This window comes from Pygoscelis adeliae, unplaced genomic scaffold, assembly GCF_000699105.1.
Source record: "Pygoscelis adeliae isolate BGI_AS28 unplaced genomic scaffold, ASM69910v1 Scaffold247, whole genome shotgun sequence".
In the NCBI taxonomy this organism is placed as follows: Eukaryota; Metazoa; Chordata; class Aves; order Sphenisciformes; family Spheniscidae; genus Pygoscelis; species Pygoscelis adeliae.
In genome coordinates, this window is record NW_008825316.1 from 2010439 (window position 1) to 2034017 (window position 23579).

The 23579-nt window shown below is 40.2% G+C and overlaps 1 protein-coding gene across 1 annotated transcript in view; it reads right to left on the minus strand.

Moving 5' to 3' along the window:
* PLA2G4A (phospholipase A2, group IVA (cytosolic, calcium-dependent)) overlaps nucleotides 1–23579 on the minus strand; it is a 68595-nt gene that overhangs the window by 36300 nt on the left and 8716 nt on the right. The window contains exons 3-6 of the mRNA XM_009330270.1: nucleotides 9068–9216; nucleotides 5386–5499; nucleotides 2114–2151; nucleotides 638–667 (exon numbers count right to left, since the gene is read on the minus strand). Coding sequence (XP_009328545.1) covers nucleotides 638–667; nucleotides 2114–2151; nucleotides 5386–5499; nucleotides 9068–9216 — 331 coding nt within the window. The remainder of the gene's footprint in view (nucleotides 1–637; nucleotides 668–2113; nucleotides 2152–5385; nucleotides 5500–9067; nucleotides 9217–23579) is intronic.

Genomic DNA, 23579 nt, shown 5'->3' on the forward strand with positions numbered 1-23579 from the left:
AAAGCTATTTTGCAAAACAGACAGGCTTTAACAAAAGGCATAATTCAAAACAGAATTAAAAATATCACCTAGGGAAATGAATGGAAGTAAGAGTAAATTCCTCATTAACTTACATAAGATGAAATAAAATAAAATTATGGTTAGTCATGTGACACAATTGCATCAGCTGATTTAATAGAGTGATGGACACAAAGAACAATGGCACGCTGCATCTTTAAGACGTGTATTTGATATAGAAACCTCATTGTTCACAGACTAATGAAAACCAAACACAAAATATGCAGCTTCTAGTGGTGTATTATGTGGTCTTAAAAAATACTAAATTAAAATAGAGCGAGTGAGATCACCACTTACATACAATTATAAATTTACAGTCTAGAAATTTGAGTTCTCTGCTTATCCACTGAACAAAGAACTGCAATGAAAAATGTTCACACATTCCTACTAACATATACTCTCCTTAAGTTAGAGGTTCGTGTTAAGAGAGGAGAGGATAATTTTGACTCTTTATTCATTCAGTCTTACAATCAAAAACTGTATGGATCTCAGCAAAAATTGTACTGGTGGCTACAGGAATAAGCCTTTTTCTCTAGTTTTTTCCCACATTGTGTGATCAAAAGTGTACATAGGGCTGCATGAAGACCTCAGTTCTGTACTTAAATAAAAGCTACAACTTCAGCTCCCACTTCTCATTTCAGGTATCAAGGCAGGATAAACAATTTGAACTGTCACCGCATTTGGGCTAGTTAACTCCTTGAGCCTGTATGTCATTCCACGAGTTTGAACTACAATACCTCTAGCAGACAGCAACTGTGTGACAGGAGTGTACAAATTTGTCCTGGTACCTGCCTCATTGAATTCCCATATTTACAAAGATGAGCTAAAACTGTTTGTGGATACTTTGACATGTTAGTTACAAGGCAGCATTTTTAAGAGTCCTTTATGAAAAACATACAATTGTGAAATGGATCTATTTAGGCACAGATAATAATTCTTCAGATTTTTTAAAAACTGTGATACTGTGAACAAGAGGTCCACACAGAATCCAAAATCCATGTGGCCATCCGAGAATAACAGAGCAGAACTTGATCAGATCCTTTTGTTTAAAATATTTCAAAGCCTACTGCCTAAGAGCAGCAAGACATAGCCAAGCATCTTCTGTTCATTTAATGTCAGAGATATGAAATACTTGTAATGTACAAGCCCTGGAAGGTTTAGGGGTGGTCTCAAGGACCACCCACATATGCAACCCTACTAGTAGAAAACGATGAGCAGAAATTATCCCTGGGGGATGTTTGTCAGTCTCCAGAGTCATTATGAAAGAGTTCTACATTTACAGTTACAGTGCTCAGCACTGCTATTTATAGTTACAGACAAAAAAAGACTCTTTAAATGCTGTGTTCTCAGTAATTCATTTTTAGACTTAAAAGATAATTTTTCTGATTATGCCTCAAGGTGATTTTTGGTCTTTCACCTAGATAGGCTAAGAAAGAGGGAGAAAGAAATCTAGAGAGAAGAAAAAAAAAGGAAAAAAAAAGGTAGCCATCTGCTTAGCTTTACACACGGTGAAATCTTGGCCCTACCGAGATCTTCACCTTTGACTTCAGTACTGCATAGTATTAACATTCAAATACATTTCAGGGGCAGCTTTGTAAGGACTATTCACATACTCTGAAAGTTAACATGAGACACACAGTTACCACAGAAGGTAAAATAATGAGGATAACAGCTGAACCTGATGTCTATGAGTTTATTAGAGAAAAAGCCCTTGAAAAGGAAAGCACGTAACATAAACCAGGATGAGAAATTCATATATGATGGCCTTGTTCCTGCAAACGTTTGAAAAGGGCACACCTATTAGTAAAAGTAATGGTGTTTAAGTCAATGATAGAATTACAATGTGAAAACAACCTTCAATTTTAAAATCTCCTGACTTTACAGTACTTGGTATTTCTATGTTAAAACAAGGAATTTTTGCACTCTTGTGCAAAAATTTTTGCACACTTTTTGCACACTTGTTTTTAAGAAAATTCTAACAAATAGAGTAAAATAAAAAAATACCTTTGCTGCTAATATATTTTCCACTTTTTTTTTTTAAATATGAGATACTTACCATACTTCAAGAGACAATTCCAAAGTCATTTCTGTGACCTAAACAAGAAATATTTAAATATGGTTACACCACTTACAGAGGGAAAAAAACACAAACACACCTGGAACATGAACTATTACTGTCAGAATTTTTCTTTAAATCACTTTTTTTAAAAAGGAGGACATTTCTGAAATACATGAATGAGTTTCTTTTCTACAGAACTTTTTTTTAAAAGCACACAATGTGATTCCAAAATACTCCACTAGCACTGAATACAGTAGAAAATGCTACTAGGTCCTGACTTTCATTCATCAGATCCCATTTTCTTGGCTTTCTTCCACTGAAAATCACTTTTTGACAGTGCTATTCATCTTTGGCCTGAAGGGATCTAATTGTCTTCACACACTTACGATCCTTTGTTTCTACTGCCAGCCACAGTCTATCTGCCACTTGCTTCCCAGTTCACTGGGTAAGCTTCATACTCAACTCCTATCTGAAACAAAGACTTGTAAGGGAATGACTGCTCTGTGTTCCACATGAGGCACCAAGTGTCTTTCCACAGTTAAATGCGCTTAAATTATCAATCAGGAAGAGTGATTGCTTACAAATCAAGTAAACTAATAAACGTCACTACATAATGATTTCACTTGCAGACCACATAGAACTACTACCTAACCCACAAGCTATGGGTTGGTCTCCTCTGCCTTTCACAGAGCACTTAAAGGGGTTCCCTGCAGGCAAAAGGTTAAAAAATGATGGTTAAAGTTAGGCAAAATTCAAGAGTACGACTTTGGTAGAACTAAAACAGAACAGACAGGCATCTTCATCTCCCTGAGCTCTCTCATATGCAATGGTGACCAACACACTGGTACAGCCTTGTAGGAGTGTGTAAGACTCACACGCGGTGTCTTGTTTCACTCTGCCTCTAACTATAAACAGATTATCCTCCTCATTTGTGGTATGTGATCACTAGGAATGGAGCTAGAACACCTCAGACTGAATGTTTGCTTGACACTTATACAGAGTAGTTAAGGATATGGAAGTGCAAAGCTGCCTCTGGCCTCCCTCATCCCGCGTACCTGCCGATGGGCCAGGTAAAACCTGGCACTCCACTCCTGCCCTCTGAAATAGGAATTGTAAATGAGGTAGCATATTAACAGGGTGGCGGGAGAAAGAATAGGCAAAGAAATAACAAAGGGAGAACATGAAGAAACAGAGTGAAGAGTCATTTACGGAAATACTTCAAAGACAGGGTAGTAATTACATTATTCCAGCACCTGGTATTACTAATGTAGAAAGCACTTCAGAAACCACGCAGTGATCCAATGGTTGAGAAAAATGTACGCACATGGTATTAAATAAATCCTTGAAGTGAAACATTGCAATAGGGAAATAGCATGCCATTTTCTATACCTTATATAGACTGCCACAGAAATCTCAGGAATACACATTGTGTATATAAGTTGTCTACATTGGGCTCAACCTGACGATGTTCCCTTACCATTTGCTTATAAATTTCAGAATGTATTTGGCTTTTTTCACTGATTTTTTTACCCTATGTACTCTACCAGGCTTTGCTGAGTGCTGATGAGAAGTTCAAGCTTATCTGTGATGTGGCAAGGCATTATATTATTGGCATGAGCTTTGTACACTGTGTTTTCAAAATTTATTCATCAGCTCTTTCTCACTACCTCACCTCATGCCTGGCAGAACTAGGCATCTGCAGTCAGCCCACATTCTGGAAGCCCAAGTTACTGAAGCACTTAGTGAAATAAATATGCAGAAACTTCAAAAAATGCAGTAGCTTAAAAAAAAAGGGAAAAAAATGAGGGTATCAAAATTCCAACTGCCCTAAGGCTATACCTAATTAAATGCTAAATCTTACATATGAAACTCTCAGATTTCCAATAAATAGGCCTTAACCAGTTATTTGCTGTAACCACACTTTTAAAGTTATATCACATGGAAAACAGCAGAGCAGGCACAAATTGAGACCTCTGATCATATAATAAACCATAGCCCAAAACAGAAATGCAGACAGTATTTATACATATAGTATATGCATACAACATATATACATATAAAGATAATCAGATGTGATGCATATAATTACAAGTACTGAATTATGTTCAGAATGGCCTGTGATATGTTACTCTAATAAATGACGATGTTTTAATATGTGCAGAACAAGCTCAATTACACACAGATTTAACAACAATTTCCAAGAGTCACCGTGCAGGCAATCTCTGTTAAACTGACTCTATCAGTTTTATATACGAGTTTAAAGAGAATAATCCAATTGGGACTTGCCTTTTTTTTTAGAGCGTTCACATACATAATGCATTATTGCATGTTAACTAGGTCTGTGTTACAACAAGCCATTTATTGAAAGTGAAACATATAATAATAAAAAAATTTCTTTTAGCTTTCCGGAAGCCATAGGCATCAGTAGTAGAGGTAATATACTGACCAGTAAGATCTGTGTAACCTCTCATGCTAACAAAGACCATTAAACTAAATTGAACCAAGCGGTGCAGAAACTGGTTTAGCAAGTGAAAGTTTGAAACTAGACTTTTAAAGAGGATTCTCTCTGAAGGGACACTAAGGCCTTCAGTGGCACTGCTTAATTCTCCTCTCAGCAGGACTGTAAGAAGATAAATACGGTGCCTTTAGGCCAGTACTCTGTGTTTAACCATGAACAACAGTGAATGCTTAGAAAATGAGCTTCAGAACAGGATATGCAGAGAAAAATCCTCACCTGAGATACCCTGTCCTGTGCCCCCACATATTCAGCTATTTCCTGACTGGAAGGCTGCCATCCTTACCCCTTCCATGATATATTCTACTCTCTTCTTGAATTCAAAACTTAACTCTATATTAAGAAAACACATACATACATAGTACTGAGGTAGACTGATGGGATCAGAAATAGTCTTGGATTTCCTTTCACCTAGGAACATGTACTTCTGACGAGTATCAAGAGCAGGCCAAACGTTTTTCTTATGCTTCAACAAAGTGACTGAGGGAATACTCTGAGTAACACCAGACTCAGTGAGAGTCTTTAGAACACATCACTTAGCCTTTACAAACACCATCCTCTATTGATTTGTGAAGAAGCTATCTAACCAGAATGTGGCACAGATAAAATTCAGACACCTGACAGAGGACTGAAATGTGGTACACCCTGGTCTACACAATAGTTTAGGTCTCTCAGTTCAGTTCCTCTTTTAAGAACTTTCCATTGTGTTCAAAGCTGCACCAACACAGGCAAAGCTACGAATGTTGCAACTTACATCATTGAAAGTTAACTGGACCTCCTTCTTCTCTCCCAGTTTCAGAGAAGATATAGGAAATGTGGAGGTGCCAAGAGTCTCATCCATAACGTAGTTGGCATCCATCAAAGTAACCTAGAAAAGATACACAGGTATTCAATTCTACTTTGATAAATCCCTTCTTAATTCCATACAGCCTATGCCTAAAGTAAAAAAAAATTATATGGAAAAGGAACAGGCCTAACCCAACCCAGTCAACATCCAGTGCCAACAGACACATTCTTTTAAAACAGGATAAGCTCACGTGTAGTGTAGGTGGCACCTTCAAGGCATTCAATTGCATGAGTACAACAGTATCATTTACAAAGGGTTTTTTATCCGAGCACCTTTCTGTCAGTAAATCTCACCACCTTTCTAAGCAGACACAGTAACTTCAAATTATACATATAAAAGATATAATTACTTCAAATTTCCAGTTAGTGAAACTTTTCTATAGAGAAACTTATATAGTTTTAAATGTGATACGCCAAAAAACATACAGCAACTTTTCAGTGAAGATAGAATCTATCCTAGCCTTGTATCTACAGACCAGGATTTTTATAGCAATGATTTGGCAAAATGTGCAGCATTCCAAATTACACAAAGCTTTTCTTCGTATCCAGCCAGACCTTCAAGTCTCTTCTCATATTCTCCATGTCAGAGCATATACCTTTTCAAAATGTGGTACTATCCAAAGATGTACGTGGATACCGCAGAACACTGTTCAATGCTTTTGCTCTAATCCATGTGGGTCTACATCTAGCAGTCTTTTTTCTCAGTGGCAGCCTTCCAAGTTCTCAAGTAAGATGTTCAGAAGAATTTCTGTTTCTATGAATTGAGTCCTCCAAACTCATTTGGCTTACTAGTTTTTTCCACTTTGTGGAATTGTATCTTCTAAAATATCATGTTTGCGGCTTGGACCAAATCTTTTGCATAAAACAAATGGAATCAAGATACAATCACTTGAATAACTAGTTGCTACATCTGGGTTCAGCCTCTTCTCAGCTATAAAGAATCTTCTTCATCCTGTGCCACAGGCAACCCTTTGAAATGATGAACTGTATTTTAGGACAGAACTCATTATTTTAATGGCATCTACGTTCTTGTTTCCTTGCAGAACTTTATGCCCATTGCTGTAATCTCTGAGGGCTGTCTTTGAAAACCAAATAGCAATAGCAACACCTTCTTAACGGGATTTTGGAGACCTTCTTACACTTCAGAGTGAAAACTGCACTTGGGATAGCGTTAAAGATTTAGATTAAAATAATCTGAGGAGTTGAGAGGATTGTGGAGTCTGTGTGAGCTTGGGAATTCACAAAGAGCTTTTGGGTAGGTGGTTTCACAGATTTGAATTCTGACACTGCACTCCATGAAGAATACAAAGGCTCTGCTGGGCACTGCATGTGTGTACAACAATGGGAGAACGCAAACATCAGTTTTAACCTAAAGGCTATACCTTTCATGGTGAAGAGAATGTTTACCGTGAACACCACATATATGTGTATGCAAATATACATATCAACCAGGTCCACAATTAACTGTGTGTCTCAGAAACCAGCAACAGCCTTTAGTTATTGTAAAGATACATTTCCAAATTCTACTTATAATCAACCTTGTTGTGTTCTGTTACAGGAGATAGAGACTTGCAGAACCTGGCAGTATGCTATGGCCATACTGTGCCGGAAATCAACAGCATGCCAGCTCATAAAATCCTGTACTTTATAACAACTGCATATAACCATGCTAAAAACTGAGAAATACCTTACAAAATGTTAGCCAAATTACAAAAGATGTTTTAGTAACTGGGGGTTCTCACTCTGGTGGGAAGTGAGCTAGTCACATTGTTACCACAGAAGGGAGCAAATGACCCAGGCCTCCACATGGTCAAAGGTATCTGAGATCATGTATCAGTAAGAAATAAATGCCTTGCCAGCATTTCAACTTCTTCACATCAGAATCCATAAACATACAGAGTATAAGAGGTGGTACTGTTCCCAAGGAGGCATCAGGTAAGCCGTTTGCTGTTTGTGAGTTAAATTTATCCTTTAAAAATCCTTGAACCAAATTTTGTACTCAACAAATTCATACATTACTAGGGAAGCTGCCTAAGTGTAACTACAAGCAGAATCTGACCCAGTCTTTATACGATGCCAGTAGAACCAAGGGACTGTATTTTGACTATTATTTGCTATTCCTCAGTTTACCATTCCGCTCATCTTTTGAAAATCATGAGAGCTACTATAGATCACATCAATTATTTAGCCAGCTGTAGCTCCTGCAGATATTCCAAAAAAAGCACAGCATCTGCAAAGAGACAGGTAAAACTCTCTGCCCCAGGACTTCTGTTAGAATCCACAAAGACTTTATCAGGTGAAATTGAAACCATTTTTAGCTCCCATACTGCAACAAAGGCAGGTTGATGAACCCAAGTTCTTCTTTTCTTCTTCCTATTTCAACAAATGCTTTCTCACAAAGAAGCCAGAATCACTCCATTCCTCTTTCTAATTCCTGATATCTATTTGCCTGACTTATTATTGGAAAGCAAGAACTAAGTTAGAGATTTCAAACTTTTCTCAAGTTTCATGTGGCCAGTTTGTATGTCTATGACCAAAACATTTAGTAAGAATCAACTCAGGTGACTGTTGCAGCTGACCAGCTGGTGGAAGCTATTTTGGGTAATCTGCTTTCTGCAAAGCTGTAGTGAAGTTATTGTGAATTCCCTAGTATTGCTGTCTCTTGTGCAGGAAACATATGATAGTTCTTCATGCTCCATTTAGCTGATCGTGGGATTCTTCCTCCCCAAACTGTAGAACCTACCCCTCTCCCCGGGAACACAGGGAGCCTTGTAGGAAGCACAATTCAATTTTCAGATCTTGAACAGTTTAGCCCCAAGACATTATGGTTACTAGCTCAATTAAAAGCTTCACAGGCTTTAACCTCTGTCCCAGTTGGCCATTTAGACTGAAACTCCATAAGCTTGGATCAGAAGACTTCACATGTTAGGGCCATCCCCTACGAAGAACCAAACTAACAAACGACTATAGATAACCTTAAATGCTTGCCATGCCCACTTATAAAATACTTACACTTAACACTCACCTTTTGTATACAACCCGGAAAGGCTTAACGTACTGAGTCTTAATGGTGGCTTAGTCAACAAGCCTGCACATGGAATAAGAGTACCCAAAACATCACTGGGTGGGCTACTCAGCCCTTGGCTCCAGGCACAGGGGAGACAGCAGAACCATGCTTCTGCTTTCTGTCTCCTCAGGAGAAGCAGCGAATGGGCAGAGACTTGACTTTACCCCCACCTATTCACTGTCCATAATAGCTGAAACAGTGTAGGAAGCAGGGAGAAAATAATTTATGGCTGATGTGAAGAATAGTAAGCTACTATTCCTCAGGAGCAGTCCGAGAGATGACTCAGAGGCATATCTTGTAATGACTCTCAAGGCTACCCCTTGAATAATACAATTTATACAACACCTGTTGCTTAGCACCATGCCTAAAGGCAAAAACCAGCCTTAAAAACGTTTTTAAACGTTAAGTTTAAAAAAAAGTTGTAATCTTGAGACAACAGACGCCATACACGTACAAGCTACTGTTATTTTAACCTTCCAGACATTGTACATTTTCACAGATGCAGCTCAGCCATGTGATTTACCTCAAGAATATTCTCTTGGTTGGGATCCAAAATGAACTCAAAGGTCTCGTTCCACACAGGATTCACATCGTTATTGAAATGTTTCGTTCTCTTCCTGCAGTCAGGGGCGGATGGGATGAACAGCTCCACATAGGGATCTGGAGTGTCAACTACAGAGCAAAATAGATGTTCAAGTTAGGTAAAACTCCAGTTTGGGTTGTAATAATCAATACAATTATGTGAATCCACAGATCACCTCATGGTCTATGACAGAAATATTCAACTATATAAATTACATAAATATAATGACATGAATGATACAATGATATTAACAATCTCCCAAAAAGAAACAGACATTATGCTTTTAAGACGGGAGGAGAAAAGCTTTGAACAAACAGAATGGCACTGGGACTGATTCAAGTTTATTGGAAAGATGTATAGTTCTACCAGGCAGTGGTAATTATTTTTAAAAGCTTTTACCCCTTCTTCTCTTCCTAGCCTTTAATTACTTTGGCTTGTGTCACAGAAGTAAGTATTCCACAAAAACAGTCTTCAGTTAATGAAAACAAGCAACTTGGTAGACAGTTTTGGATCCTCTTTCACCTTTGCTGGTTTGGCAATCATAAAGGAAATCAGTCAGGCCGCTTATGTACTGCTAAACACAGCGTAAGGAGAGCTGTTCAAATCTGAAGCCATTGCCATCACCAGAGCTTTGTGGAGGTTACCACAGAATCAAGATCTTATTTACACAGTATATTTGAATAACAACTGTGCAGAACACTAACTGAAAATAAAGAAACATATGCCAACCATAGCTAATTAGAATTATCAGTGGGAGAAAAATGCACATTGACAAAACTCATCTGATGTGTCTAATAATAGCCATTCCTGAGAGCAAAGGATACATTGCTGGCAGCCCTTAAAAATCCTACCTTTCCAACCGGTTAAAGCATGTAATTTTTTTCTGTCCAATGAGGTTTTTTCTGTCCAATGAGATTTTTTTTCTGTCAAATTGGGCCAAGGCTGATGTAGTCCTTTACAGATTTCTCTAAAACATTGCTCAGATGCTTCACAGGAAAGCATGGGAAGTTATTTCTGTGGTTTTGGTGATCATGAAAAGCTACCTGCTCTGCTGTGGTAAAACATGCACATCTTTCCAGCATCCTTTCTTCAAAGTTTGTCCTCTGCTTTAGTGAAACATTTTCAAGCAAATACAATACCCACCACAAACAAGAATCCTCTCCTTAAAGGCCTCTTTTTGAAAGAGATTAAAACCCATTACTAGGTAAAACAGGTCTGAATATTCCTCCTTGTACACACTTTAAGTCTAAAGATATTTTTTTCAGCAAAGCCAAATGATTTTAGAGACTCTTGGATTTCAGTAAAACGTTATCAGTGAGATTGCTAAGGCCCAGAACCACATGGTCATTTCAGCTGGGAGGAGGGAAAGAGCAAAACGAAAAAGTTTGATACTTTCAAATGGGAATCAATCATCTTTTGGAAAAAAACAACCAAACAACCAAAAAAAGGCTTTCTGAAACCACTCAGGAGGTTCTGTACGTGTACCAGGGCAGAACGGAATCAAAACTCAGAACGTTTGGTCTCCTGGCAATTCTAGTGGGGAACATCAGCCAGACCTAACGTGCCGTCTGATGCCATCACCAAACATAAAAGATACTGAACTTACCCACAAAGTACTTCAAATATCCCTGGAATATTCTGGAGATGCAGAATAATACACAAGGGTCATGCTTTGAATTAAGTATTCCTCTAGCTAGGGAAACTTTAGCGACAGTAAACAAACCTTCTTCTAGACTCAGGCTCCCTCAATTTAAATTTTGTATGTGAATAGACTTTGTGGTTCAAAGATTTCACTGTGTGAGAATTTCCTTGGACTGCTACAACACTCCCCAGAACTTCTTAGAGACACTGTGCTCCGTATCTGTGGGGCTTAGCTAATTGCTACTATTTGGCAGGTCACACTGCTACCTGTATAATTAACAAGCAGCTATTTAAAGTTGGGGATCAGTGTGGGAAGCCCTTAAATAGCAAACTTTATTAGCTCCTAAGAATCTATGTCTGATCTTGTCTCTTATTTAAAGTCAGGGGAACAGGGGGATCAACCCCCAAGTGTGTTTTAAATCTGTTTTCTCACTGGCAGATGTAACTAATTACCAACTTTTACTGAATACATTAGCTCCCTTGAATGACGACACAAAATTGTGCCAGAAAGAAGGGAATGAAGGCCCCTTGAAACTAAACAGCAAAATATCTAGCGAAATCAGAAGTGACAAGATCTCATCTGGTAAGTCTGGATATCAAGCACTACTTTGGCAATAAACATTACAGAGTTGCTCTGCCAAGTGACTGAACTTGCCTACAAAAGCTTATTTTTTAACCAAAACACCGGTGCTGAACAGTGTTCTGGGCAAAACGTCAGTGCTTCCTTTTCCATTCAATTTTTTATGCTATTATGCGATCAGCCCTAACTATTAGTTACAAAACTCTAATTTTTTCTTTTAAACACAAACAGCAAATGGTTTCCTATCTGTATTCAAAATCCCAAAGCCTGTGGAAACCCCATACCACTGCACAGCTGGCATACGGATGCCATTACTAACTTCCTATCGGACAGACTCCAAATAAGTGTTGAAACAGAAACTAAACCCAAGGCACGGAACAACTAAACTTAGAAAAATCAGTCTTCGTAACTCAGTATTGCCAAGCCGCCCCCTCACTCCCTGCCTTTATTATCTTTTTTAACCCGAGGCAAAGAGTTAATCATCTGCCCTTTCATGTTTGAAAGTTTATTTTGCGCTATTTTCAATTAAGAAAATTTAAATCTATTCTTTTATAACTTCCTTCTTCAGATGAAGAGGAAAAATATTGGAAGACTGTGTGCTCTGACTAAGATATTGCTATAAGCTATACTATAGTAATCAAAATCTTACTCCTTATTATTGGTTGGCAACCAAAAACTAGCTACCTGCAATCTGGCAAGTAACACAAAAGTATTCACTTAATGTATCTCAAAACATTAAAGTTATCAAACGCAGATGAAACAGACAGAGTGTGTATCCTTTTGCATGGATGTCTTTATTCCTGTTTGTGTTTTTCCTAGTTGATTTGCCAGGTATGTTTTTCAAAAAAACTACTCTGAAAATGTAAGTGAAAAGTAGCTTGATTACTACTGTTATCTATGTTTTGATTTTAAAAGGAAGCATCTTTATGAAATGGTTTATGGGTCAAAAGCTGATGTTTTGCAAGTGTAATCAATACAAGGGAATTATCTATGTCTAGAGACAACACTGTCGTGGAATTACTCTTTTATTTTAGCAGCCTATTTGAAATACCAACCACAGACTTTTCAGAAGAAAAAGTCTGGTTTCGGCAGGGATAGAGTTAATTTCCTTCCTAGTAGCTGGTACAATGCTGTGTTTTGGATTTAGGATGAGAACAAAATTGATAAAGCACCAATGTTTTAGCTGTTGCTAGGCAGTGCTTACACTAGTCAAGGACTTTTCAGCTTCCCATGCTCTACCGACTGAGAAGGCTGCAGGTGCACAAGAAGCTGGGAGGGGACACAGCCAGGACAGCTGACCCCAACTGGCCAAAGGGATATTCCTATACCATGTGACATCATGCTCAGCATATAAAGCTGGGGGAAGAAGAAGGAAGGGGGGGGATGTTTGGAGTGATGGCGTTTGTCTTCCCAAGTAACCGTTACGCATGATGGAGCCCTGCTTTCCTGGAGATGGCTGAACACCTGCCTGCTGATGGGGAGTAGTGAATGAATTCCTTGTTTTGCTTTGCTTGCATGCGCGGCTTTTGCTTTACCTATTAAACTGTCTGTATCTCAACCCATGAGTTTTCTCACTATTACCCTTCCGATTCTCTCCCCCATCCCTCTGAGGGGGGGAGTGAGCGAGCGGCTGCGTGGTGCTCAACTTGCCAACTGAGGTTAAACAACGACAGCAACACGTAAGAATTTGTACTTCTTCCTTGGGACACTTCTGAAGAAAACGAAGTTTCTATACAGCTCAGCTAGGCTCTGGGCTATTCTTTGTGCAAGCATTCTCACATGACTCCTCCATAATTTGTGGGCTAGCTATCTGCAGTGCATCTGAACTTTTTAATATAGGTAAAGTTTGGAAGGTTTGCAAATGGACACATGCACTACCATAAGACAGTGACTGCATGGTATGATTCCATATTCCTCTCTTCCTGGAACTCTTTGACTATTTACAGTAAGTGCCTCCACATGTACATGCAACTAAAACGTCATACTTCTCCCAGTGTCAAAGAGCTTCATACATAACGGCATACATAATGCTCTGGAATAGAGGGATCAGACTCCATTAGTATTTCTCAGGAAAAAATTAGTATGAACTGACAATTAAGTACAAGTGTATCTAAAACCCCACCTTTACACTAAAAAATAAAATTAAGAGTTTCAGCATTGATGTCAGTGGAACTTACAGAGGGTCCTGCAATTAGCAGCTTACAGCTAGATGAATTATAAAGATAATTAACAAAATGTTCATAATAATCCTTTTGTAAGATTTACAGCATCCGCCATAACTCCAGGGGCTGAAGACAGATATCCAATAACAAAAGCAGAGTCAGCGTCTAAACTGTTATTTTTAAACACACTGGCTTAAGAAATGGCTGAAAGGTAGGAAGTAAGGATTCAATGACTTTTCCCCATTTGATTTATCTCCTGGTTAAGTAATTGCTATAGAATTCTATCTCTAAATTACATTATGAATCATGAAGTGAAACACACAATGGACATTAATTAGGATCAATCATTTTCACATTAAAAATGAGTAATGCTTTAAGCAATCTGTCTATTAAAGAAACCTGTAAAATTTTCTACAATGACTGGAAACCATTTGATCTTATGTTACTAATTTGGTGAGATGACTGTCATCAGGCCCCTATATTAATATAATTAATATTTCAGACATATTATTTCTATTTCATTCATTCCGATATAAATTATTTCAATAGCATAATAGACATAAAGAAACTACAGAAAGCCTGCTCAAATATAAAATCCCAAGGATGAAGCCACTACCATCATACATTAAAATTTATCTCATTTATCCATCAAAAGCTGAAAGAAATGCAAAGTTCTTTAAGTATTCCAAAATCTGGTTTGCTACAAAAAAATTCTGCACCATAAGAATTTGTCTTTTGTTTCCACATGAGCATGTCATAAACACTTGTGATCATAATGGATATTAAATACAACTATATTAACTTTAATTTCAGTTAACATATGCATCACCATTATAGAAAGTAAATCTGGATCCAGATTTTTTGGACCCATGATCTCCAGATACCATGTTTATGCAATTACAGGAATATTCCAGCAAGCACATGGCAGAACTTCCTTATAGAACTATGTTAGTTTGGTTCATTGGAGTTTTTTGCCTTCTGGTTAACCAACATCCTCCGCCATTAAGTGCAACGCCGTTCATGAAAATCTTACTAGGTCCCAAATGACCATCTTTGCCTACTTTCCACCATTTTTTTTTGGCTTACTGCACTACAGTACAACTTGGTTAGCATGAAGTTACATGCAGCTGAGCAGCTTGACCAAGGCCAAGCTAATAATGGGAACTGCTGAACTACCTCCCTCTCCTCCAAGGGGAAGGAAGCTAAAAAATGCCAGCTGTGCCTTATGCACAAGTGGTTCTGGCTGCGGAAGGGAGGTCGAGCAGGCTGTGCAGCACATACTCGCCGCTGTCCGGCTGCAGGGCTCCTCTGAATTTTATGGAAGTTATCAAACCTACCATTTTCCTAGAGAAACCCAAAGCAGGGGGCACAAAGGCATTTTCAATGGGTTGAACATTAAGTAGTATCAATCACAGTAAACAAGCCTGGCACGAGCTACATGAATCTCTTCCTAGGCCAGAAACATAGTTTTGTTGTGTGCTTAAAAATAATAACTGAATTTTTATTCAAACAGTGAATTTTATGGGGCTCACTGGACAATATGCTTCACAGTGGCATAGAAACACGATTTGGTCTCTGCCACCGTCAGGTGAAAATGTAATGAATTTTAAAATCATGTTTTTTCCCAGGTATATAATTCTCAAATAATTAATGTTTCCCAAACCACATATTAACAAATATATGAATTATTAGATTGGGCTTACCCTTGCTCTGCTGCCTGTTCGTGAAAGGACATACTAACACAAGGCCGTAAAAAAAGATGTCTCCTGTGTCCAGGAGAACATAGGCACCATTAATTGATTAATTAATTCAGTATCAGACGGGCAAGGAGGAATGGAAAAAAGGCAGCGCCACAAGGTCTCCCATACAGCAGCCAGCAATGCTACCGGGCTGCGTGACGGGATGGAGGGGATGGTAAACAGTCCAATTACGGTGCTGGCACTCAGGGTAAGACATCGGCTTGGTGTAACCTCCCTGCCAATTCACAGGCAACAAATAAGTATGTAGAGTCTTTGCTGCGGAGGCTGGCAGTGTGATTTTGGAAACCAAGTTCTTCCCCTGCCTGAAGAGGCGGAGCCTGGGAATGCCAGAAGCAGAACTGGCTGTGTCAGGCCGCCACATACAAATGCATCTCATCACTCTCTTAGGTAATCTTTGCGTTAAAAACTACCACAACTGCAGAATCACAAGCCCTCCATTCAATACCATAAAACACTGCAGCAGCTAACAGCAATAAGACCAAACTTTTGATCTGTCTTTTTAGATATGTTCTGAATTTCCATTTTCAAAGAGGACTGTAGCTGAGTCCACTACAAATTCAGGCCTCCCATTCATTTGGAGCAGATACTTCTGAGAGTCTTCAAACAGACAAATTCATAGTCTAGAAGCAATACAGATGCTAGACTAAGAGTCTGGAGACATATCAGAAGGCCACAGGGAACCTAAAATATCCAGAAGTACACAGAGAGATTACCAGTAAGAGATCTCAAGGAGGAAGTGACAGGTTATTTGCTGCCTGTGTTTAAGGTACTATAGGGAATGCAAGGGCTTTTGGCCTTCATTTTCAAGAGGGATTTTGCAAAGGGGATGATGCAGTGCAAGATTTCATGAGCGGAAGGTGACTACAACTGAAGTAAGGCAGCTCCCAAACCAGCAGCTATGCTATGAGAAATCCTGTGATTGGGTAATACGTTTATTAGAGATTATTAGTGCCTTGTATTACAGTGCTTTTCATCTCTGGCGTTGTTACTTAAGAACTGAACCCCCAGCAAAGGCTGTGCACTACCACCCAGTTTAGTGGGGTGGGACATCACTAGCAGCTTTGCTGATCCAGCCTTGAAAGGAGAAAAAAAAAAAACCCAAACAAGTCAGCTGAACCCTTCACTAGGTTCAAACCGAATTTGTAAAAGTGCCAACACCAAAAAAATATTCACTTCTCTAGGTTATCTGTACAATTCCCTTTGCAGACAGCAGTGAAAAATGACTAAAACATTAGCTTGCAATAGCCCAGAGAAAAATCTGGTTTTCTAGTAGTGTGCCAGAATCTAAGGGGTTTGGGGATTTTTTTGATTAATTAAATGCCTAGTTCTTAAGAGCTTTTTCAGTGTTAAACTTGTGAAGCATTTCACTCTGCCAACAAAGACACATGCAGGAGAGAAGGAACAGGCGGTGTGGCTGCCTAGTTCAGCTATGACTGTGGGTCCACAGTAATGCCAGATCTGGGCAGTGATAATTTGGTCTAGAGTAGGTTTAGGCATATCATCACATTCCTGGTGAGTTACTCAAAACCCACAATATGATTTTTATTCCAGATTTATGATAGCTGATGGAGTATAGATTATTCCTAGTCTGGCATAAAGTCTGCTAATACAAATTTAAACTGGCAACGTTTTCTGAATCCACAGAACAAGTTTACACTGGATCTGTGTTTGGTATCATGAGGCTTTAGAGGTTTTGGTCCTCTACCAGCAGCCCTAGAGCTTGATTTACTATATTGCTGAAATGCAGCCTCCAGGCCTTTGAGTGAGAAGAGGCTCTTCCCTTGACTTTTTAATTCAGGCAATTGTCAGGAATGTTTTAAAAACCTGCAGCTGTCCTAACTGGGCAGAACCGTAGCTAAGTATAGGCTCAGGCTGGCTACGTAAACATCACGTCTTAGTAAAACCATCATCATTGCTACTGCAAGCAATTACAGGAAACTCAAAAACGAAGTGACACTTGTGGATTGTGTCTGCCCCAACCTTGCTGCTCAGTCATGTTATTACAGGCATTTCATTTACAGGACTGAAGAATGATTGCGAAGCACTTAGTCAGAACAGCATATGTACACCGACGTTAACAGGTCCATAAAGGGAAAGGGATGATTGTGCATCTGAGTTAATCTGTCCAACTAAGCAGACATTCCCGGTATTTCAACTGTCTTATAACACTGTTAGTCAGATGCTTTGATAGAGCATAGTTTTTAGTGACAGGCTTTACAAAAGTGTTCCTTTCTGTAGTGATGAAGGTTAAATGATATTTTTTCTCCCTTTTAGAACACATTCAGTCACAAATACATAAATTAGCACATTTATTTATGCATAAGAACCTTTTTTTGGTACAGACCAATATGTGGGACAGTTAGCATCCTGCAAAATGCAAGTAACCAGAGGATGCTTCAAATCACACTTTTAAAAACACGTTTTCAAAACAAATTAAAAGTCATCTTCATGCAGTAAATAGCAACCTGCAGAACTCCTTATCAAAGGAGCTGTGGATGAGAAGACTTATGTGGATTCAAGGAAAACCAGTGAAGTTTATGCAAGAGAAACTCAGTGAGGGCTACTAATTACATCAGAAGCACATCCAGCTGAGGGAATCCCTTACTGAAGACAGCTGAGTGCTTGGAGAGGATCAGAGGGAAGTATCACATGCTTACCCTGTTTGTATTTTTCCTTTGTATCTGACTATGACTGATGTTCTTCCTGATTCTTCCTCAGAATCAGGCATTAGCCCAACCCTAACACAGCTTCAAAGCCCTCCCTGGGAAGGGGGATGAGAGGGAAAAGAAAAGAAAGCAGGAAGAAATCAAATTATTACAGAGGACAAATGGAATAAAAGGAGGGAGACCCCTCCTAAATGGAGGGAGTGAAAGGCTCAAACTGGAGAATCAGTGGTGTCCACAACTCTGAAGGAGAGCCTCACCATGAAGTTCTGCCTGGAGACACAACAGCACATGAAACATAAACAGTTCCCAGCCACCATCAAGCTCCCTTCTCCTGGGGCTGCGGTTGGTCACAGCATGGCAAGGGCAGGGAGACAAGAAGATCCTTCAATGAGAATATCAGGCAAGACGGATCTTTGGTCTAAGCCAGCATGACTGCTTTGATGTTGAGTAACAGGAGAGCCTTCCTCTAGGATGAAAACAAGTTTTCACTAACATTTCACAGAAACAGTCCCTGCCTCAGTAACTACATGGCAAGTGTTCAGAGACAGAATTTAGTTCTCATTGAAAAGATATTTTTACAGCTGGAAAGAGCAGCATTTTCTGGATTAGTTTCACTGTGGAACACATGAGCCTGTTTCCAACACAACTTTCACCTACCAGTACTGCTTCTGGCTAACCAGGGCAAAAATATTGCATGTGTGAGGGAAACTGAAATCTAGTCTACTGTTGCCTCAATGTTAGACTGAGATCTGCAGTAGACATTTCATGAGCAGTTGTTACCAGTATTGTTCATTTTTGAAGATACACGTTTTTTTAAAGATACATATTTCAGTACCAGCCTATGGCTCTAAAGCCAGAGTCACCTGCTATGGTTGGTGATGGAGCATAGACCACTACAGGATATGACCAACAGTAGGGCTGGTACAAGGGCTGTTGGGAAGAGTTAAATCAAAAGGGGTTGCTGAAGGCCACAGAGCTTGGTCATCCTGGGACACTGTTGCCCATCCAGGCCACCCTAGCACAGACTGGAGCAGCATGCGTCCAAATGGGAACGTTTCTATCTCCTTCCTGCAAGACAATTCCAGTGTTCCTCCTCTCCTTTGCTCTGTTATGCATATAGTATATTTTATGGCTCCTGGCAACGTGAAGATCTGCATGTGCAGCTTGTAGGACTTGGAAGACCAGCCAACTCTGACCTACTTTTTCCAGGTTGTTAGGCTAGCAAAGGGGAGGAGTTTGACTTGTTTTCCTCTTGAAGCTCCCTTGCAAAAATCAGGTCCTGCTCCACAGCCTTGCAGGAAGAGCATTTTCTAATGACACTTCAACAGTTAAATCAAGTATACTGTAGCTAAATCAGGGTGCAAGACCAGCCAGCTTGTGATACAGATAACAGCTGGATTAGTCCTGAATGAGCTGCTGTAACACAAACTGTTCTGTCCCTGCTCTAACACAGGCAGGCAAATCTCCAATTCCTTCCCTTTCAGCTAGCTCAGGTTTAAAACACTGCATACGTATGCCTAAACTGCACTACACTGTTGTGACTCTGGCTTTAAATGAGCCAGCTTCAACACCAAGAGCTATGGCTGAAAGTGAACACAACCCCCGGGTAAAGGCGTATGAAGAGAGAAATGGTGACTGAAACTGCACTGGACATCACCTCCCCTTTCCCTCCACATTGCTGAAGCAGATTCTACAGCCAGGGCCAGGCTGGTGCTGCAGGCAGGGAAAGGTGCACACTCGTCCCACGCAATGCAACAGCTCCTCATTTCCTCTGGAAAACCAGGAGACAACCAGGAAGCACATCAGTGGCGCTGCCCCAGTGGAAGAACATCTTGACTTGCAGGGGATGTCTATTGCTGGTTGCAGCATCATGGGCTAACTGTGCCAAGAGCCACTTATAGAAGCTGCTTTCCACCTCCGCGTTAGCAAGTTTTGCAACCAGGGTTGAGCTTTGTTGACAGGAGTGCTCCCAATACTTTAACTTGTTTATCTGAGCAGGCTAACTACAGTGAATATGCATTTTTAATTCCAACTGGGTGGACAGAAACTGGGATAGAAGCTGAGTACTAGTGCCGCAAGCTATCCAAACCTTAAACGTTTTTATTTTTAAGAAAAGACCTTTTCCTTAAAACGCCCAGAATTACACTGTTTATTATGATAACATCAAAAGTAGATGAAGCAAATAAAAGCTGAAAATCCAAAACAGGATTAAGCAAGATTAGCGATCATTAAGAGTAGAGTCATACAACTGGTTTCCTTTGTAGATGCTACCAGTTGTTTTGAAAGCCAGTATACTTAAAGAAAAATAGATCTTTAAAGATGTAAGAAAAATTTTATGATGCTTCCTTTGGTCCAGTTTTCCACCAAGCCCCCTGAAAATCCAGAAGGGACAGATCCTATGGAAAGAAGAACCACAGTTTGCAAACATTTCTCTTCCAGAATGCTGCAGTTTGGGATTCTGGTCTTTTTCTACAGGTTCCTGTACTGTCATGGAAGTAAGGAGAGGGTCTATGGTATGGTGTGGTATCTGGAGTAGGTTCAAAACTAAACATCCACTACATAAGAACTCACTGGACTGGAGGCAAGGTCTTTTCCAAAAGCTCCAGTCAAAGAATTGATTTTACAAAGTCTATTGACCCCTGCAACCAGCAGAAAACTAAGCAATTAAGATAATTAAATCCTTGCCAAAAACATGTGGGTTTTGGGCAGCAGGGGGGCTGCAGGAGTGGCTTCTGTGAGAAGATACCAGAAGCTGCCCCCATGTCAGACAGTTTTAGCTGGCTCCAAAGATGAACCAGCTGCTAGCCAAAGCTGAGCCCATCAGCAGCACTGGTTGTACCTCTGTGACAACATATTTAAGGAAGGGTAAAAAACACAGTGCAGCAGCTGTGACAGGAAGGAGAAAATGTGGGAGGAGCAACTATGCAGATACCAAGTTAGTGAAGGAGGAGGGGGAGGAGGTGCTCCAGGCACCGGAGCAGAGATTCGCCCATAGTGATGCAGGTTGTCCCCCTGCAGCCATGGAGGACCATGGTGGAGTAGAGATCCACACTGAAGCCCATGGAGGATCCCACACTGGAGCAGGCAGATGTGCCCTGAAGGAAGCCACTGCCCATGTAGAGCCCATACAGGAGCAGACTCCTGGCAGGAGCTGCAGCCCATGGAGAAGAGCCCACGCAGGGGCAGATTTTCTGGCAGGAACTGTGATCTGTGGGTGACCCATGCTGGAGCAGTACGTTCCTGAAGGACTGTACCCCACGAAAAGGACCCATGCTGGAGCAGTTCTTGAAGGACTGCAGCCCATGGGAAGGACCCATGTCGGAGAAGGTCGTGAAGGACTTTATGCTGTGGGAGGGACCCCATGCTGGAGCAGGGGAAAAGTGTGAGGAAGAAGGAGCAGCAGAGACATGTTATGAACTGATCACAACCCCCATCCCCCTGTATTGTTTGGGGGGAGGATGTAGAAGAGTCAGGAGTGAAGTTGAGCCTGGGAAGAAGGGAGGTGTAGGGAGGAAGGTGTTTTTAGTTTTATTTCTAACTATCCTACTCTGTTACAATTAATTGGCAATAAATAAAGTAATTTCCTCAAATTGAGTCTGTTTTGCCTGTGATGGTAATAGGTAAGTGAGCTCCCTGTCCTTATCTTGACCCATGAGAGCTTTTCATCATATTTTCTCCTCCCATCCTGTTGATAGAGGGGGAAGTGATATAGCGGCTTGGTGGGCACCTGGCAGCCAGCCAAGGTCAACCCACCACATGTCTGCTGCAGTTGCTCATCTCAAATGTTCCAGCCTGTAAAAAGATTCAGCCAGAGAATTGAGCACAGCTATTAGAGCAGCAGTCACTAAAATAGAATTTAAATCTTTTGTAAAGATAGAACTACATTGATTGGATATTGATAGCACAGTATCTAGAGTGTGAGCGTCACCTTGAAAGGGACACCATAAAATTAAAACAAGTGAAATCAGTAAAGGAAGTACTCCTATACGAAGGCAACAGTAAATGGGCAGATGCCTGAAATAAGAAGTACTTGAATGAACTCCTGGAAAAGAGGGAGTCTGCTCTCAAAACTTTTTTTTTCCCCCTCCCAAACATTCCGGGTCATATCTTCTTACAGTAATTCTCATTTATCATCCACACACACATTCACAGAATGACAAACTGGTGTAAGTAGACTAACTTCCTCCATATATGAAAAGCATTCGCATGGAAAACTCCTATGATGCAATTATTGCCATTTTCATTTATTTTGATGTGCTTTATCAGTGAGAACAAAAGCAGCTACTGTAGCTTAGCTACTCAGATCCTGGTATGACCCAGATTCAGATTTGATTGCTTGTCTTTGTCAGATCACTCTACAAAAATTTTAAAGTTTACAGAGACAATGGGAAATCTCAGCCAAATAAAATAAAAATAGAGGCATGGAAGCTATCCTAGCGCCAGCTTTCTCTGTTTTGTGTCCCAGCCACCCAGATCAGCCAGGACACTAAAAATATGTCTTGAATCAGCAGTGCTGTGTGTGAACTGTTCACTCAAGGAAACACATTGCCTGTGGAAGTTAGTGTAGTGGGCATCTATTACCTAGTTTTAAGGATGACACAACCATTTATGCTCTCCATTAAAGAAGAGCTCAAGAAATCTTGAAAAACTTGCTTAAAATACTGCATATCTCCCCAGCCTAGGCTTGAGGAGACAGAGGTGTGCATAACTATGCCAGAGAAGTCAGGTCCTCCATGCCGACCCACAGAGTTGGGGCACCATACATACTAGACCTCTCATCTAAAACTCCTTAAGCAGAGGTAGACCTCAAATCCTTAAGATGAAAAATATCACACAAACAGCAAAATTATAAGCACTTCCACATATTTAATAAACCCAGATTTACTCAGATCTTTCACAGCTATTCCAGAAAGTCTTGGAAAGACTGATATGGAAAAAAGCAAAACATTATACAAAATCTCTCACGTTCCCCAGGACCTCCATCACCACCACAATGTTAAGTTTCCTCTCTTGCCCACAGAGCAGTCACTGTCTACGCAAACGGGAGCAACAACAACAGAATAAATTAGGAAACCCACCAGAAGAGTCAACAGCTTGGTAGTGTCCATCATGGGAGAGCAACACTCAGGTACCCACCCCAACCAAGGCATCTCATTATGTATCACAGCCACCCTCCCTGGTAATGAATCCTATCCTTGAGGTCAGAAACCCAATGTAAAAGTTCAGAAATTCCTTCAACAAGTTACAGTTTTGGCAAATCAAATGAAAAAAAATATACACATATATTGGCTGGCACAATCCACTGTAAAGACCCTCCACCGCTCACAGCTTCATACATCTTCCTTAAGTAGTTAACATGATTACTGATTTGATCAAATAGCTTCCAGGCTCCAACACACCAAGCTTTGTATATACATGGGAAACAAAAACATTTATTTTCCCAAAATAAAAACAGAAGCAATGATCTGGGTTTTTTTTCACTTCAGGGGATTTGCCAGGACTCCAAGAACAAGCCCCAGGAACTTGGAAGCTCACTCAGAGATGCCCCAGACTGCAGGTGCCTCAGGCTATGGAGCACTCATAGCTGCCTCAGACAGGAAACCAAGCAGGTTTCAGTGGCCCTTAAGCATAGTTCTGTCAGGT